The 17948-nt window shown below is 43.8% G+C and overlaps 1 protein-coding gene across 1 annotated transcript in view; it reads left to right on the top strand.

The window, feature by feature from the left end:
* The window catches only part of KPNA7 (karyopherin subunit alpha 7), a 128066-nt gene that overhangs the window by 21888 nt on the left and 88230 nt on the right, over window positions 1-17948 (top strand). Inside the window, exons 4-10 of the mRNA XM_082429856.1 lie at window positions 669-751; window positions 1180-1448; window positions 2835-2917; window positions 5193-5456; window positions 7666-7899; window positions 9407-9589; window positions 13209-13355. Coding sequence (XP_082285982.1) covers window positions 669-751; window positions 1180-1448; window positions 2835-2917; window positions 5193-5456; window positions 7666-7899; window positions 9407-9589; window positions 13209-13355 — 1263 coding nt within the window. The remainder of the gene's footprint in view (window positions 1-668; window positions 752-1179; window positions 1449-2834; window positions 2918-5192; window positions 5457-7665; window positions 7900-9406; window positions 9590-13208; window positions 13356-17948) is intronic.

The raw sequence follows: 17948 nt of genomic DNA on the forward strand, positions 1-17948 counted from the left end.
GTGTGAGCTCTGAGTCAAATAAAATAGAATCTTACAAATGGAATCTCCCAGGAAACCACTAGAAGCATCGAATAACAATAATTCTCTGGGAGTGAGGCTTTAAGGGAGCACCAACCTGTTCTGCCTCCTCCAGTGGCTGCTGGGCTGTTGGTTTTCAAAGCTACCACGGAGCTGTGGGAGGAGGAGTGGGAATAAGGCAAGGCAAAATGCCATAAACCTTGCTGTTCTTACTGAGATTTAGACATTTTTCTTGAATAAACCCTTTTCAGCTTGAATAAAACAAATTGCTGCAAACCTTTGGCCAGTTTCCAGAGTTCTAAAAAAGTTGATTCTATTTTTCAGGTTTCTTGTTGCTTTTATGGAGGAGAGAATTTTGAGGTCCTTGTTCTCCCATTTTTGCTGCCACCCACTAGCATGTTCTTACTGCATGGGATAAAAAGGTGCTGGGGATCCAAGTGATGATAGGAATTACCTATCCTCCAGAGCATGGGGAGTGTCCCACAAATCTTTGAGACCACCAAATGTTCTTCCTTCCCCTAATACAGACCAGCATACACATTGAGACATAGCGTTCAAGCCAGCTTCTTCTAATCAGATAGATGGCTAGACTAGATGACCTATGGTTCCTTTTGGCAGAGACTCTGACTTGAATGTATGTCTCCTTGCAGGTCAGCCTCACCCTGCAAGAAATAATCAATGGTGTCAATGCCTCAGATCCAGAACTATGTTTCCAGGCCACCCAGGCAGCCAGGTATCGCCAAACAGACTTGTATTGTTGACAGATGCATAGCTAGAAATGGGTTCCAGCAGCCTATTTGGTTTCTTGGCAGTGGCAGAATGCCCACACAATATAAGAAAAGGCCAGTCCATCCAAAAGTGAGATGAAATTGCTCCTCTACACTGTCCTTGAGAACAACTTAAGATATGCAAGTGTGGTCAAGATGAATAGCTTAATTTAAATTGGCCTCAACAGGAATGGCGGCTCATAGATAATAACTAAAGGGAAAAATATTGCTTCATCACCGCAGAGTGTTACAGGCTGAACTCTAGGATATGAAGGAGCTCTGGCCCAGTGGTTTGTTTCATTTGATAGTTAGGAATGCCAAGAACATCCATAAAGGAGGTTCTTCTTACCTGCCTCACAGGACATGTTCTTGTCTTTTCTCTTACACTGTGAAGGAAAATGCTGTCCCGGGAAAAGAACCCTCCTCTGAAGCTGATTGTTGACGCAGGGCTCATTCCCAGGCTGGTGGAGTTCCTGAAGTCATCCCTTCATCCCCGCTTGCAGCTCGAGGCAGCCTGGGCTCTGACCAATATTGCCTCTGGTACTTCGGAGCTGACTCGTGCTGTCGTGGACGGAGGGGCCATCCAGCCCTTGGTTGAGCTCCTGTCTTCCCCTCATATGACTGTGTGTGAACAGGCAGTGTGGGCCCTTGGTAATATAGCAGGTGAGCCTCTCCCCTCGGTGGGGGGCAGGGGGCAAAGAAAACGGTGGGCCTTGTGAGTGGCATGCAATGGGAATTCTTTGGGTAGTATTGTAGATCAGACACTTTAAGTATAAATACCTAGCAATGCTGGGAAGAGTAGAATGGGCCTTTCCAAAATTCAGAGTCAAGTTCAGAGGCCAAAAATTGAAGCTGAAGCTAGAAGACATGGTATGTTCTGAAGCTCCAGGCTGCCTAGGGACACCTGCCAAGACTGGGGTCCTACAGCCTCAGGGCTTAGTGGCTTCAGGAACAAAAGACAAGTCTTTGGCTCATGCATTGTGGAGATTTTATGACAGACCCTTACATCACCCAGTACCCTAAAAGAATTCTACCTTCAGTGAAAGTTGCCCAGGGAATACACACGAAAATGCCTGCTTAGTTTAGGATAAAAGTCTCCCCTGAAAACAGAATCCTAAGACTGGCCTCATGGACTTGGGACTGGATGTTGTATTCCCTGCGTGGTCCGGGAAAACACAAGCTGGGGAGTGAATGCTGTCAGGTTGGGAACTCCAGGATCCCTGGCTGAATATAAATGTGACGCTCTCTGGGGGAAACAAACTCAGTCGGGCCCCTCAGGATTCTGACAAATTAAGATCAGCCAAATATTAGCAATTTCAAGTTCAGAAAGTCAACAATCCACTATGACTGAGTCAGCAGAAGCAAACAATGTGATTAGACCTCCAAGGACTTCAGAGGATGGAATTAGCAAACACAGAATATAAAATAAGTCTACTTTTTAAAAGCTTGCAGAAATAAAGCAACTATTACAGAGATTTCGTCTCTCATTTTGCTTAGTGCAGTAAGGAACAGGCAAAATCGGGTGGTGTAGTGTAACTTATACCTTGCCTAATGATTGAAGAATTACAGACTGAGACGTCTAGGGTCTAAAATTGGTATTCTAGCCAAAGTAGCAGACAACTGATGGCTAGAATCTATCCATCTCCCAGACTTTGTTCTGAGTTGCATTTGGAAGTTACTGCCCCATGCCAAAGCCTTCTGGGAAGACAATTTGGTCCATAGTGGCCTTTGTCTCCTGAGAACCATGCTGTGAAATTCCACCAGCATTTAGAACGTGCTGCCTGGGCCCAGTTGGCTGACTTCTTGATGGGTCCAGAGACTCTGCTTATAGCAATCCCTGCTGTGTGGTGCCTGATTTCCACGTCAGGCCATCTACTCAACCAACATGTCAGAGACCCAGGGTCTAGTTCATGGCTATACTATCTACTTGCCCAACCCAGGAATGAGTTTTGGCCTCTCCCCCTTTGCAGAGACTTGTGAAGAATTACTCACCCACCCCAGGACTCTCTCTGTTCCCTCTTTGAGTGTCATGTTCTTGTCTATTTGTAGGTGATGGACCAAAATTCAGAGACAACGTTATCTTGAGTGATGCCATTCCACATCTGCTGACCCTGGTTTCATCAAGTATACCAGTGAATGTCTTTTTTTAATTAATTTTATTTATTCGTTTATTTATTTGGCTGCGTCGGGTCTTAGTTGTGGCATGCGGGCTCTTCGTTGCGGTACGCAGGCTTCTCTCTAGTTGTGGTGCGTGGGCTCAGAAGGTGCAGTGTGCAGCTTAGTTGCCCCATGGCACGTGGGATCTTAGTTCACTGACCAGGGATTGAACCCATGTCCCCTGCATTGGAAGGCAGATCCTTAACCACTGGACCACCAGGGAGGTCCCCAGTGTGTGTCTTTTTAATGAGGTAACCTAGTTAGGTAACAGGTTCCCAAAGTTGGGAAATGGGGGATGTAATTCCAAATCAATGCTAGGCCACGTGGTTGCTGCCCGGCCCCCTAACGATAGCAATGATGAACAAGGCCTAGGACTGAATATTACTTTGGGTAGAAGTTGATCCAAATTTGTCCTCAAGGGCAGTAGTGCTGATCTTTCTTTGGGGGTGGGGGGGCAGTGGGGATTAGAAGAGAGCCATTCAAGTTTTTCTAAGCTTACAATCCTGCAAAAGTAGATGACTGAGCTCTCTGTTCCAGGGGCACAGACAGAATTAGTGGCTCACCAGTTCTGTTCCTGGGTAATAAATAGGGACTAAGTTGGAAGCTTAGGGTCCAAGTTGATTGCTGTGGCAACACTAGAGGACTCCCTGGGTTAGGAATGAAATTTGGGTTCTAGATTTGCCTCAAACAAAAATGAAGAGAAAGCAGCTTCCAAAAGTCAAGGGAATACATGCCCTGCCTTCAAGGTGAGAGAGAACCTGATATGGTTGAACCGGAAAAAGGCTGGCATGACCAAGGGAGCTTACAAGGAGAGAGCAATATAAGATGACAAGTAGGACGAGGGACTTAGACATCATCTTGGTGGCAAAAGGAAGGCTTTGGAGGATTTCAAGGCAGGAAGTAAAGTGGCCTGATTTTCCAGAAAGACCATTCTGGCTGCTTGCTGTAGGATTATAGCAGAGGGAGATGGAGAAGCAGATGGACCTGGGTTGCTGCTGTGATGGGCATAGAAGGGGGAGACAGAAAGAAACGAGGATGCCCTCGGGTTTCAGGTTAGTTAGTTTAGAGCACTGTCCTCCTAGAGATGTGGGGAGGATAGAGGGAAGAGGGAATCGGAGCCTTAGTTGTACCTATTAAGTTGAAGCCAGTGAGAGGCACCATTGCAGCAACAACAGACAGATAGATATGCAGGTCTATCTAGATGATTGTGCATGTATGTGTCATCCAGCTGGGCAAGGTGAGCCAGAGCAGGGATCAGCCAATCTAACCTGGCCAACTGCTTGTTTTTTTAAATAAAGTTTTATTTATTTGAAGTAAACAGCCACACCCATTCATTTACATACATATTGTCTGTGGATTTTGCAGTGTTACGAGGGCAGAATGGATAAGTTGCAACAGAGACCACCTGGCCTGCAAAGTTGAAAAACTTTGCTATCTGGCCTTTTACAGAAAAAGTTGGCTGACCTCTGCTCTAGAGTGTGAGGAAAACCAGGACCAAGTCCTGAGGGCTCTGAAATTCAGAACTCAGTAGAACCTGCCAAGAAGAATGAGAGGGAACAGCCCATTTGGCAATACAAAACCAGGCTTGGTGTCACAGATGGCAAAAAGAGCTTTTTCAAAAAGCTTGGATTTGATGACTTGGAAGGAGCTGATTTCATCACTAACTCCAAAGAAGTAGGGGGAGAAACCAGACTAGAAGGGGTAGAAGAAGAAGATAGGCAGTGAATACGGATGCCTCCTTGAGGATGGATTCTGAAAAATAGAAGTGGGGTGATGGCTGGAGAGGCGCAAGGGTAGGGGTTGAATGTCGCAGAGTGTGTTTCTATACTGGTGGGACTGATCCAGAGGAGAGAGGTGATCCTGGGGACGGATGGGAAGACTGATCTTCAAACAGAAGGTCAAAAACATGGTTAGGACATGTTGGTAGAGTTCATAGGCTGGTGGGAAGACCAAGTAACTCCTGCTTGATCTTTGTTTCATCAATGAGAAATGAAATTAGGTCATCAATCGAGTCAAGTGGGGAAGGACATTTTGAAGAATATAAGGAAACCTCCATCTGACGTTTGCGTATAAAACAAAGCTCATTCTCTGCGTTCCTCCTATACTTATTACCTAGAATAAATTCCTGTTTGAAGCTCAAAGGCTTGGGTTCATGCAGGTCAATCCTATTGATCAAAGGTGGTCAGGACACATTGCCATTGGTGTTTTCCTTCTTTGCACCCCATGCTGGAGACAGACTCCTCATTACAGGTCACATTCCTGCGGAACATTGCGTGGACCTTGTCCAATCTGTGCCGGAACAAGAACCCATACCCTTCTGATCACGCAGTGAAGCAGATGTTGCCCGCCCTCTTCCACCTCCTGTGGCACCCAGACGGAGAGGTTCTCTCGGACACCTGCTGGGCTCTGTCCTACCTCACCGATGGCTGTGATACACGCATCGGCCAAGTGGTGGACACGGGGGTCCTGCCCAGACTGGTTGAGCTCATGAGCAGCTCAGAACTCAATGTCTTGGTAAGTGTCCTGGGTCGTGTTGGTCTCTGTAGGGGCCTTCAGATTAGAGTCTGTGGGTCATCGTCACTGGAGCAGGTTCTGTTCTCTCCCACCCCCAAGCCTTCCCCAGCTGACGTTCATCCTTTACCTGGAACAAAGCTGTTCATCTGCATTTCCCTGGTCTCTGCTACTCTGTAGCCAAAGACTTGAATCGACTTTGATCCAAAATCCTAGTGGGTATTCAGTGACTTACTTTTTCTTGGTCTGATAACTAGAAAAGATAGAAGAGCACCAATTAAAATTGCTTATAATCCCTCCACCCAGTGAACTATTCTTTTGTGGCCTTTCATTCTACTGGTCTATGCATGTAGATGTTAACAAGTTGGTGTGCATGTTTGTGTGTCCGTGTGTGTGTGTGTGTGTGTGTTTTAATTAATTTATTTTTATTTTTGGCTGTGTTGGGTCTTTGTTTCTGTGAGAGGGCTTCCTCTAGTTGTGGCAAGCGGGGGCCACTCTTCATCGCGGTGCGCGGGCCTCTCACTATCGCGGCCTCTCTTGTTGCGGAGCACAGGCTCCAGACGCGCAGGCTCAGTAGTTGTGGCTCACGGGCCTAGTTGCTCCTTGGCATGTGGGATCTTCCCAGACCAGGGCTCGAACCCGTGTCCCCTGCATTGGCAGGCAGATTCTCAACCACTGCGCCACCAGGGAAGTCCCTGTGTGTGTGTTTTAACATGAAGCTCATAACATTTGAATTTCTTACTCAAGTATAAAAGATAGTTCCCCCTTATCCTCTCCCTAGCTGGTTCTCTTAGACTACTTCAGATATAGGTGAAAAGTAAGTAAAACCAAGGTCAAATACTTGACTCTGAGACATATGTCACTTACATAATATACTTCTTGAAAATGTAGTTTGAAGCATGGGTACCCCTTTTGATTTCTATGCCTAATATTGTGTATTATGCAGTCTTAGCAATCATCTGTTCTGAGATGAGGGTAGCATTCCTCAGAAGTCAAGATTAGTTTGGGGATAGTGCTGGGGACATGGAAGGTGTGAAGACAACATCTTCAAGAAATTGTTTATTGTGGGGGCTTGGGGCCCAAATGCGGCAGTCCTGGCAAGGCTGTGATTGGCCTATGGCAATTCTAACATCTCTCACTCGAGTAGCAGATACCTAGCATGATAGACTAGGAAAACTCTAGAACTGTTGATGGGCTGTGCTGGGGCTGCCACTACCATGCAGAGAAACCAAAATAAATCCACAGTCAGCCCTCCTAGGACAGTTGTCTTAAGCCCAATCATAGATTCATCCCGGGGACCTTCAAAGTTATTGAGAGAAGCTTTATGAATACACCAAAACAAAAATGCCACTGAGATTTCACTAGCTCTAATTACATATACAACAGAAACTTTTTTTTTTTTAAATGAGGTTAATTATAGGGACCAGCCTCATTCCCAAAGTGGTTTGTGGTTGTTGACTATTTTATTTATTTATTTAAATAAATTCATTTATTTATTTATATTTTATTTTTGGCTGCGTTGGGTCTTCGTTGCTGCGCGCGGGCTTTCTCTAGTTGCAGTGAGCGGGGTCTACTCTTCGTTGTGGTGCGCAGGCTTCTCATTGCGGTGGCTTCTCTTGTTGCGGAGCATGGGCTCTAGGCGCACGGGCTTCAGTAGTTGTGGCTCGCGGGCTCAGTAGCTGTGGTTTGCGGGCTCTAGAGTGCAGGTTCAGTAGTTGTGGCGCACGGGCTTAGTCGCTCCGCAGCACGTGGGATCTTCCCACACTAGGGCTGGAACCCGTGTCCCCTGCATTGGCAGGTGGATTCTTAACCACTGCGCCACCAGGGAAGTCCCGACAACAGAAACTTGATACTCGTGCTAAATACAAATTCAGTAGAAATTATTACATTGTAAAGACAGCCATCAATTTACCAATTTTCCCAATGTAAGGATATGAAAAGGACAGCATCATTTGATAATATATCTCTTGACCTCTATCCCACTTGAGCTGGAAGTACTGGGAGGCTGGCGAGTACCTTTAAACTATGTAAACAGCCATGGATGCACGGAATCAATAAGGATCGTGGGTATAATCATTGTTCACAGGCTTCCAGAAAACCATCAGCACAGCACGACGGATGTTTGGGAGGGCGCGGAGCTTGGGGCGATGGTCGCCTTCCACGGTGATGAACTCACGGTACTTGGTGACGTTTTCTCACCTTGTTCTTCCAGACCCCCTCTCTGCGCACGGTGGGGAACATTGTCACAGGGACGGACCACCAGACCCAGCTGGCCCTGGACGCGGGCATCCTGGCTGTGCTGCCCCAGCTCCTCACACACCCCCGCTCCTCCATCCAGAAGGAGGCAGCCTGGGCGCTAAGCAACGTGGCCGCGGGGCCCCGCCAGCATATCCAGCAGCTGATCGTTTGTGGTGCGCTGCCTCCCTTGGTAGCTGTTCTAGAAAACGTAAGTGGCCCACGTGACAAAAGGTTACTCTCCAGCGGGCCCTGTGTTGAACTCCTTTAACTCTTCAGAGGCACGCTGAGAAGCAAAACTAATTGAGATCACGACGAACCTATGAAACATTAGTTTCCTAACTCTCTCTGAAAAAAAGAAAGGGGCATCCCATTTTGGACAATCCATTAAAAATTTAGAAGACTCAACAAGCATTGGCCAGTGAAAAGGTGATCCCACAGCTCGCATATCCAGAAGAATCTTGAGCTGGTAAATACTGGCTTATCTCTAGCGTTAAAAGAATCTGACATCTACTCTCCTTGGCAAAAAGGGATGAGGTTTGGTTTGGTTTTGTTTGAGGAGGAAAAACGTATCGGGTTACAGTGATATTCTACACTGAAGAAAGGTGGCCTTTGCAGTGTAAAAATCACATTGATGAAAGGGGTAATATATACAGAAAATCCAGATATAACAGTAGAAATACAGTAAAGCTTCCTTCTTCCTCCTGATTCCCACTTCCTTTCCCCAGGACAATTACGACTGTCAGCATTTCTTTTTGTCACCTTTTAGTGGATGAGCTATGTTTAAACCATTGACTTGCGAAACAAGTCAGGAGTGGTGACCTGGGGTTGCGGACAGAGGTTACTGAGTAGGATGGGGAAAAGGAGACACTGGCTGTGTCCTGCTCTCAGGTTGGCTGGTGGGTTCCCAGGTGTACATTAGGTAGGAAAAGCTAGCCCAGGTGTACTACCCAAATCATGGCATCTTCCAGTCTATCGGACACTTCCTATCCTGCTGTGAGTCTGTACATATTCTAATCAGAAACATCTAGTCAGAATCAAGGAGTAATCTTTTTTCAAACTGCGCCTTTTGAATTATAGCTTGCTTGGAGCCATACGTTTTATGTTTTTGTTTTTTTTTTTTAACTTTGTTTTAAACTGAGTCAGTTTTCCCCAGCCATAAAATGGGAATAACTCCTCCTGCAAAGGGATAGAAGAATCTGTGAATGACTCCCTTCTCTCTGGGCCAAGTGCTTTTTATAAATGTAAGGGATGCATTGAGTGATATTTCAGTGGCTTTCCTCTGTCCCCTCCAGGCTGTGTGCTCAGCTTTGTAGCTCTGGAGCTTCTTGTCCAAAGTTTTACTGGAGCAGAAAGACTAGAAATGTAAACATGGGTCACTATAACCTAAAATCCCTAATTTGTATTGATTGGGTGATGTTGGTTCTCTTTTTCCGATAACCTGACTTAAGGAAGTGAGTCTGTTTGATCTTAGAACCTCCCTGTAAGACCCCACATGAGTCTGCCTTTCCTCCTCCTTGGCTTCTCAAAGATCCTGTCTTCTGCTCAAAAACTAAAGGCAGGTTGCCAAGGGATTCTGTGAAAATTGCACATTTTACGTGCAATTTACAGTCCTGGGAATTAGGTAGTCCAGCCTACCTAGAAATTGAACCATGTTTGCATCACTATATTTAAATTCTTCAGGATCTGTCAAGAATGGAAATGTTCTCTCTCTGCAGGGAGAATTTAAAGTCCAGAAAGAGGCTGTCTGGACAGTGGCTAACTTCACAACTGGGGGCACCGTGGACCAGTTAATCCAGCTGGTCCAGGCTGGAGTCTTGGAGCCACTAATAAATCTTCTCACCATCCCAGACACCAAAATTGTTCTCATCATTCTCGACATCCTCTTTTTTATCCTCCAGGTGAGCTGTTCTGAACAGGTGGGTTTCTAAATAGCAGTCTCTAAGTTAAGATGTTTAATTTGGTCCTTAAAACCTAACTAGGATTCTCTTTTCCTCGCCACTTCCTCACCCCCTCCCTTTGTCCACACATCCTGTGGATGACAAGACAAGAGGCCTTTCAAAGAAGGTCCATCATCTTCATTTTCTCAGATAAGTGTTTGTGTGCCCAGCACTGTTTTAGATGCTCAGGAAATGACAAAGCAAAGTCCTTGTTCTATAGAGCTTATGTATTAGGGGGGAGGGGAACAGACGCATCAGATAGAGATTTACGGGTAAAATATATCTGATAGAGGGGTAGTTACTGATGGCCCAGAGTGGAGAGGGGATGGTGATCTCTTATATGTAGTAGTTAGGAGAAACTTCACTGAGGAAGGATGTTTGAGCAAAGACCTGAAAGAAGTGAGTGAGTCCTGTGGATACCTGGGAAAGAGCACTCTAGGTGAAGGAAACCTTAAAAAGCAAGGAGGGGGGATGTGGCCAGAGCAGAACAAAGGGATGAAAGGTGGTGGGAAACAGGCTCAAGGGACCCAGGGGCCAGATCACGGAAGGTCTGTGAGAACGTGGACTTGCTCTGAGTGAGATGGAGAAACGAATCAAAGGTCTGAAGCAAGGAAAAAAATAGTCAATGAGCCACGTGGTTGGCTCTTTCGGAAGACTGAAACATAGAATATACTTGAAGGAAGCAGCAGGACGTTCGCGATGATAGATCTCGAGGGACCATACTAGAGTTCCTTTTCCATTTGGCTATGTGGCTGGGAAAATGGACTAAAAGCCTTGAATTAGAATTCTAGAAAAGTCTTATTTCTGAAATGTAAGTTAAGCCAATATTTACATACTATTTGTGTCGGTTGTATACTGAACAACAAATTACTCCTTGGTGGCTTAAAACAAACATTTATTATCTCACATGATTTCTGGGGTTAGGAATCTGGAGGCAGCATAGTTGGATGGTTCTGGCTCAGGGTCTTTCATGAAGTTCAAGGTGGAAACTGGGGCTGCAGTTTCATCTGAAGGCTTGGTGGAGGCGGGAGGATCAGCTTCCAAGTTGACCCACTCATATGCCTGGAAAGTTATTCTCACCACATGGATTCCCTGGGACTGCTTGAGTGCCCTCACATCATGGCAACTGGCTTCCCCTGAAGCAAGTGACCTTAGAAAGCAAAGTGGAAGCCCCAGTGTCTTTTATGACCTGTGAAGGAGGTTATTTCAACAGCATCCTATTGGTTACACAGATCAGTCCATTTCAACATGGGAGGGGGCTACACAGGGGCATAAATACCCAGAGGCTGGGATCATCTCAGGCCATCGTGGAGGCTGGCAATATTCATTTGGCTAAGGTCTTTTCATATGTGACTAAGCCATTTGAAAAGTTTCAAAGTAACACCGGAGGACTCCTTTTATTTATTTTTATTTATTTATTTTTGGCTGTGCTGGGTCTTCACTGCTGCATGCAGGCTTTCTCTAGTTGCGGCTACTCTTCGTTGTGGTGCGTGGGCTTCTCATTGCGGTGGCTTCTCTTGTTGCAGAGCACGGGTTCTAGGCGTGAGAGCTTCAGTAGTTGCAGCACACGGGCCCCAGAGCATGTGGGCTTCAGTAGTTGCGGCACATGGGCTCAGTAGTTGTGGCACGTGGGCTCAGTAGTTGCGGCTTGGGGGCTCAGTAGTTGCAGCTTGGGGACTCTAGAGCACGGGCTCAATAGTTGTGGTACATGGGCTTAGTTGCTCCGTGGCATGTGGGACCTTCCTGGACCAGGGCTCGAACCCGTGTCTCCTGCGTTGGCAGGCAGATGCTTAACCACTGGACCACCAGGGAAGTCCCCAGAGGGCTCCTTTTAAAAGATCACTTAAAGCATCCTTTTCATGTAACTGTCCTGGAAAGAACTGACCTGAGTCAAGAACAGATTGGAAACAGCCCAACTAGACGCTTAGACTTTGAGCAAATCACAGACACAGAGTACACACTTGGCAACCAGAGGCAAAGTCGGACATAAAAAATGTGTAAAAGCACACTTGGGGGGCTATAGAAATTTAAGTTCATCTCATTCATTTGAATTAAACACTTGGGATTTTTTTTCTTGGGAGAGTCTGGGCAAATCCCATCTGATGGACCAGTGAAGCCCCTATATCAGATAGTGGCACGTGGGACACTAAGAAAAATCAAGATGAGTTAGAAAACAGTTTCAAGTGGGCAGCAGAGTGCAGTTGTGGTTCTTTGAAGTAACTTGGGGGCCATCTGCCGTTCTGTCAAAGTCCAGAATCCTTCTCCAGGGCTCCTGCTGCCCTGGCCTGGGGCATCCCTCACTTCCCAGTTTTCTTGGAGGCTCACCTAGCACATTGGTTCTTACCTCCATTTTTTTCACTGAAAGCCAAGAGCTCATTTTGGATGTACAGATAGGACTAGAAGGTATCAAGGCTTAGATAAAAGTGCAAACTCTCATCAGATAAATTATGGCCTAAACAATATTTAATTTGATCCATAGGAAGGTTTGGGTTTTTTGTTCGTTTGTTTGTTTTTATTACTGTTCACAAAATAGTCAGCAGAACCCTACAGGATGCCAAAGTTGTTTCTTTCTCTCTCTCCACTTCCCCCCAATAGTCTATTTAGCTGGACTACTCCCTTTTCTCTAAACATGCAACACTTATTCCCTCACAACTTTGTCCTGGCCATTCCTTCTCTTGGGGATGCTGTTACCCTGTGATGGACCTTGGCACCGTATTATCCATGAAGAACTTGATACTTTCCAAGCCTCTTGTGCACATCTTCTTTCTATAAATTAAAACTCTGATCATTTATTATACTTTCTTTTTTTAATTAATTTTTTATTGAAGTATAGATGATTTACAATGTGTTAATTTCTGCTGAACAGCAAAGTGATTCAGTTATATACATATATACGTTCTTTTCCAGTATGGTTTATCCCAGGATATTATACTTTCTATACTACAGCAATTATTGTCTCCCCCGATAGTGTGAGTTATAAAAAGGCTTTCTCTAAATCCTACCTTTATTTCTAGTTTTGTGTGCCTTGCCTGTAGTATATGTACAAATGTTGAGTGAGTGAATACCCATGCATGAGAAATCCAATGATCAGCATTGGATTAAATCAAATCACATCATTTGTTTCCAGGGACCTCATCAGTTGCCATGGTGTGGCTTGTGTCGCCCAGGGTCTCCTGCCCGACCCCTCAAGGCTTTCCAGGGAGTGCAGGGCCAGAACATCTGCATTTACATAGCTTCACTTGAACATTCTTTTCTCTATTTTTAAAACAATCTCCATCAATTAGAAGGGAGATACCTACCAAATAGTGTTTAGTGATGGATATATAGATGATGGCATATTCAGCAAAAAAAAAAAAAAAAAAAAAAAAAAATACTGTATTTTGTGCAGTGAAGATAAACCTCAATAGACAGATGACAAATATCCAAAATGAGAGGAAGACAATGCAATTTTAAATCAGTCTGGGAAAATAACACTGCAACTGCCCATTCTGGAACGGGTGGCTTTCGTCCGATTCCGCTGAGGTGAAGCCCCACGTCCTAAGGGCTTTGGTGCAGAGTCTCACTCTTCTACGGCCCACAGGCAGCAGAGAAGATTTCTCAGAAGGAAAATATGTGTCTGCTGATAGAAGGACTCGGCGGGATTGATAGAATTGAGGCTTTGCAACTTCACCAGAACCGTCAGATTGCCCTGACTGCTCTGAACATTACTGAGAGACACTTCTGTGAGGTAAGTGCCCAGACCTCCTGGGCAGGTGATCACCTGGCAGGTACCTGAGCTGATCCTGGGAGGTGGGTGATGGACAGGCGGACTTCTCTCATGACTTGGCCCTGAGTTTCTCCCCATCCATGTTATCCAGACCACCTTTGAGTGGCAGCTTCCTGGCTCCTGGAAGCTGTTCTAGACCCATTAATCTCATAGAAGTTTGTCCTGCTGCCTCTGGTGTAGAATTTCACTCTTGTTTTTGTTTTTGTTTTCCCCTACTCGCCTCTCTTGGGGGAGGGAGAGGGGGAAGACAGGAGTATGATGCTGAAGTGACTTTGTACTGAGAAATAACAAACAATGAAGGCAGGCCCAGCTTTTGAACAACCTTTTTGCTACTTACTGCATTTTGTCTCTTTCCAGAATATGTTGATTGGGAATGAACTCTATAAAAGTCTCCCAAAATTCCTGCAGGAGCAGGGAATAATGATCAGAGAGCATTAGATACTTTTTAAAAACTTTTTATTATAGTAAAACATATGTAACATAAAATTTACCATGTAAATCTTTTTTTTTTTTTAATTTTTGGCCACACCCCACAGCATGTGGGATCTTAGTTCCCTGACCAGGGATCACACTGCAGCCCCTGCACTGGAAGGCAGAGTCTTAATCACTAGATTAATTTTAATTAATTTTATTAATTTAATTAATTTTTTTATTGACATATAGATGATTTACAATGTGTTAATTTCTTTGGCTGGGGAAGTCCCTACTGTGTAAATCATTTTTAAGTGTACAGTTCACTGGCATTAGGTACATTTCACACTGTTGTGCAACCATCACCACCATCCATCTCCAGAACTTTTCCAAATGAAAACTCTGTCCCCATTAAACAGTAAATGCCCCATTTCCCACCCCCCCCAACACCCCGCCAGGCCCTGGTAACCACCATCTTACTTTCTGTCTCTGTGAATTTGACTACTAAGTGCCTCATAAGAGGAATTGTATGGTATTTGTCCATTTGTGACTGGCTTTTTTCACTTAGCATAATGTCTTCAAGTTTCATCTGTGCTGTAGCATTTGTCAAAATTTCCCCCCTTAAGCCTAAATAATACTCTATTGTATGGATATACTACATTTTGTTCATCTATTCATTGATGGACACTTGGGTTGTCCTTTTGGCTATTATGAATAATGCTGCTATGAATATGGGAGTACAGATATGTCCGAATTCCTCCTTTTATCTCTTTGGGGTAGATACCCAGAAGTGGAATTGTTGGATAATATGGTAATTTTGTTTTTCATTTTTGAGGAACCACCATATTGTTATCCACAGTGTATGTACCATTTTACATCAACACACAAAGGTTCCCATTTTTCAACATCTTCACCAACGCTTGTTTTCTGTTTCTTTTTGTTGTTGTTGTTTTGTTTGTTTGTTTTCTTGTGTTTTGTTTTTTGATCATAGCCATTTTAATGGGTATGAAGTGGTATCCCACTGTGGTTTTTCTCTTCCAGTTTTATTGAGATATAATTGACATAGAGCACTGTATAAGTTTAAGGTGTACAGCATAATGATTTGATGTACATACATCATGAAATGATTAGCACAATTAGTTTAGTGAACATCCATCATATCATAGGTATAAAATAAAAGAAATAGAAGAAAAAAATTTTTTTCCTTGTGATGAGAACTCATAAGATTTACTCTAACAACTTTCGTATATAACATACAGCAGTGTCTTTTTAATTAATTAATTAGTTAATTAATTTATTAATTTATTAATATATGTATTTTTGGCTGCGTTGGGTCTTTGTTGCTGCGCACAGGCTTTCTCTAGTTGTGGCGAGCGAGGGCTACTCTTTGTTGTGGTGCACGGTCTTCTCATTGTGGTGGCTTCTCTTGCTGCGGAGCACGGGCTGTAGGCACACGGGCTTCAGTAGTTGTGGCTTGTGAGCTCTAGAGCACAGGCTCAGTAGTTGTGGTGCACAGGCTTAGTTGCTGTGCGGCATGTGGGATCTTCCCGGACCAGGTATCAAACCCGTGTTCCCTGCCTTGGCAGGCGGATTCTTAACCACTGCACCACCAGGGAAGTCCCAGCAGTGTTAATTATATTACTCATGTTGCACATTACATCCCTGATAACTATTTATCTTGTAACTAGAAGTTTTTACCCTTTGACCGCCTTCATCCAATTTGCCTTGCCCTCCAACCCCCGCACCTCTGGTTACCACAAATCTGATCTCTTTTTCTATGAGTCTGCTTGTTTTTGAAGTATAATTAACCTATAACACTACGTTAGTTCCTGATACACAGTATAGTGATTTGATATTTCTATACCTTTTTAAATGTATAGGAAATGATCAAGGTAAGTCTAGTTACCATATGTTGCCATACAAAGATATTACATATTACTATATTCCCCATACTGTATATTTCATACCCATGACTCATTTATATTATAACTAGAAGTCTGTACCTCTTAATCTCCCTCACCTATTTCTTTCACCCCCCTTCCCTCTGGCAACCACCTGTTTGTTCTCTCTACCTATGACTCTGTTTCTGTTGTGTTTGTTTTGCTTTTTAGATTCCATATATAAGTGAAATCACACAGTATTTGTGTTTGTCTGACTTACTTCACTTAGCACAGTGCCCTCTAGGTCCATCCATGTTGTTGCAAATGGCAAGATTTCATTCTTTTTATGGCTGAGTAATGTTCCATTGTGTGTGTGTATATATATATATATATATATATATATATATATATATATATATATATATATATATATATATATATATATATATATATAATATCTTATTTATCCATTCATCTATCAGTGGGCACTTAGGTTGCTTCCATATTTTGGCTATTGTAAATAATGCTGCTATAAACATTGGGATGCATGTATCTTTTCATATTAGTGTCTTCATTTTCTTTGGGTATATACCCAGGAGTGGAATTACTGTATCATGTGGTAGTTCTGTTTTTAATTTTTTTGAGGAACCTCCATACCCTTTTCCACAGTGGCTGCACCATCTTACATTCCCACCGGCAGTGCACGAGGGTTCCCTTTTCTCCACACCCTCGCCAACACTTTTTATTTGTTGTATTTTTAGTAATAGTCACTGTGACAGGTGTGAGGTGATACCTCACTGTGGTTTTGATTTGCATTTCCTTGATGATTGGTGATGCTGAGCATCTTTTCGTGTGCCTGTTGCCCATCTGTAAGTCTTCTTTGGGAAAATGTCTGTTCAGTTCCTCTGCCCATTTTTAATCAGGTTTTCTTTTTTTGATGCTGAGTTGTATGAGTTCTTTGTATATTTTGGATATTAACCCCATATCAGATATATCATTTGCAAATATCTTTTCCCATCCAGTAGGCAGCCCTTTTCATTTTGTTGGTAGTTTTCTTTGCTACGCAAAAAGCTTTTTCATTTTCTATAGTACCATTTGTTTATTTTTGCTTTTGTTGCCCTTGCCTGAGGAGACCTATCCACAAAAAAATATTACTAAGACTGGTGTCTATGTTTTCTTCCAGAAGTTTTATGGTTTCAGGTTTTATATTTAAGTCTTTAATCCATTTTGAGTTTATTTTTGTATATGGTTTGAGAAAGTAGTACAGTTTGATTCTTTTGTAGGTCACTGTCCAGTTTTCCCAACACCATTTATTGAAGAGGCTGTCTTTTCCCCATCGTATAGTCTCGCCTCCTTTGTCGTAGATTCATTGACTCTTTGTAGTTTTCCATTAGATATTTTTCATATGAGGAAGGTGAGATCAAAGTTCCTAAGTGGCCAGGTAAACATGGGACTAGGGGTTCACACTATGTTAGGTGTCAAACTTGAGTCATTAGCAAAATCCAGAGCCATACAGTAAATATGACCAGATTGGTAGCTCTTCCTAGTGAGCGGCAGCTAATCTTAGTTTGGGACCAAGAGGAGGCTCTCAGAGCAGAGGAGACCCAGAACAGTGATTAGCATCTTCTGGATTAAAGGCTCCTAAGAAAACCTTGTAATTAGGAAACTCATCCCTTAAAAGGGAGACGGCTCCTGAGGACTCTTCCAAGGGCTCCAAGTTAAAGACTTCTGATCTAGAAGCAGTTGCTACACCTATCATACCCTTAACTCAATGTAAGGTTAATGTTCTCTATAGCGAAACTGCTTTTAAAAATAAGCCAGACACAGGGGACTTCCCTGGAGGTCCAGTGGTTAAGACTCTGCCCTTCCAATGCAAGGGGCGCAGGTTTGATCCCTGGTTGGGGGAACTGGATCCCACATGCCAACACGGTGTGGCCAAAAAAAAAAAAAAAGCCAGACATAAAAGGACAAATACTGTGTGATTCCACTTACATGAGGGACCTGGAGTAGTCAAATTCATAGAGACAGGAAGTAAAAGGGTGGTTGCCAGAGGCTGGGAGGGAGATGGGAACGGGGAGTTGTTTAATGGGTACAGGGTTTTGGTTTGAAATGATGATAAAGCTCTGGAGACAGATGGTGGTGGTGGCGAAGTAATGCCACTGAATTGTCTACTTCGTGGTGAAAAAGGGTAAATTTTACGGGATGTATGTTTCACCACACGCACAAACTGCATTTAAGGTCCATCCTGAGCAATAGTTCAATG

This window comes from Balaenoptera physalus (assembly GCF_965194825.1).
Source record: "Balaenoptera physalus genome assembly, chromosome: 16".
Classification (NCBI taxonomy): domain Eukaryota; kingdom Metazoa; phylum Chordata; class Mammalia; order Artiodactyla; family Balaenopteridae; genus Balaenoptera; species Balaenoptera physalus.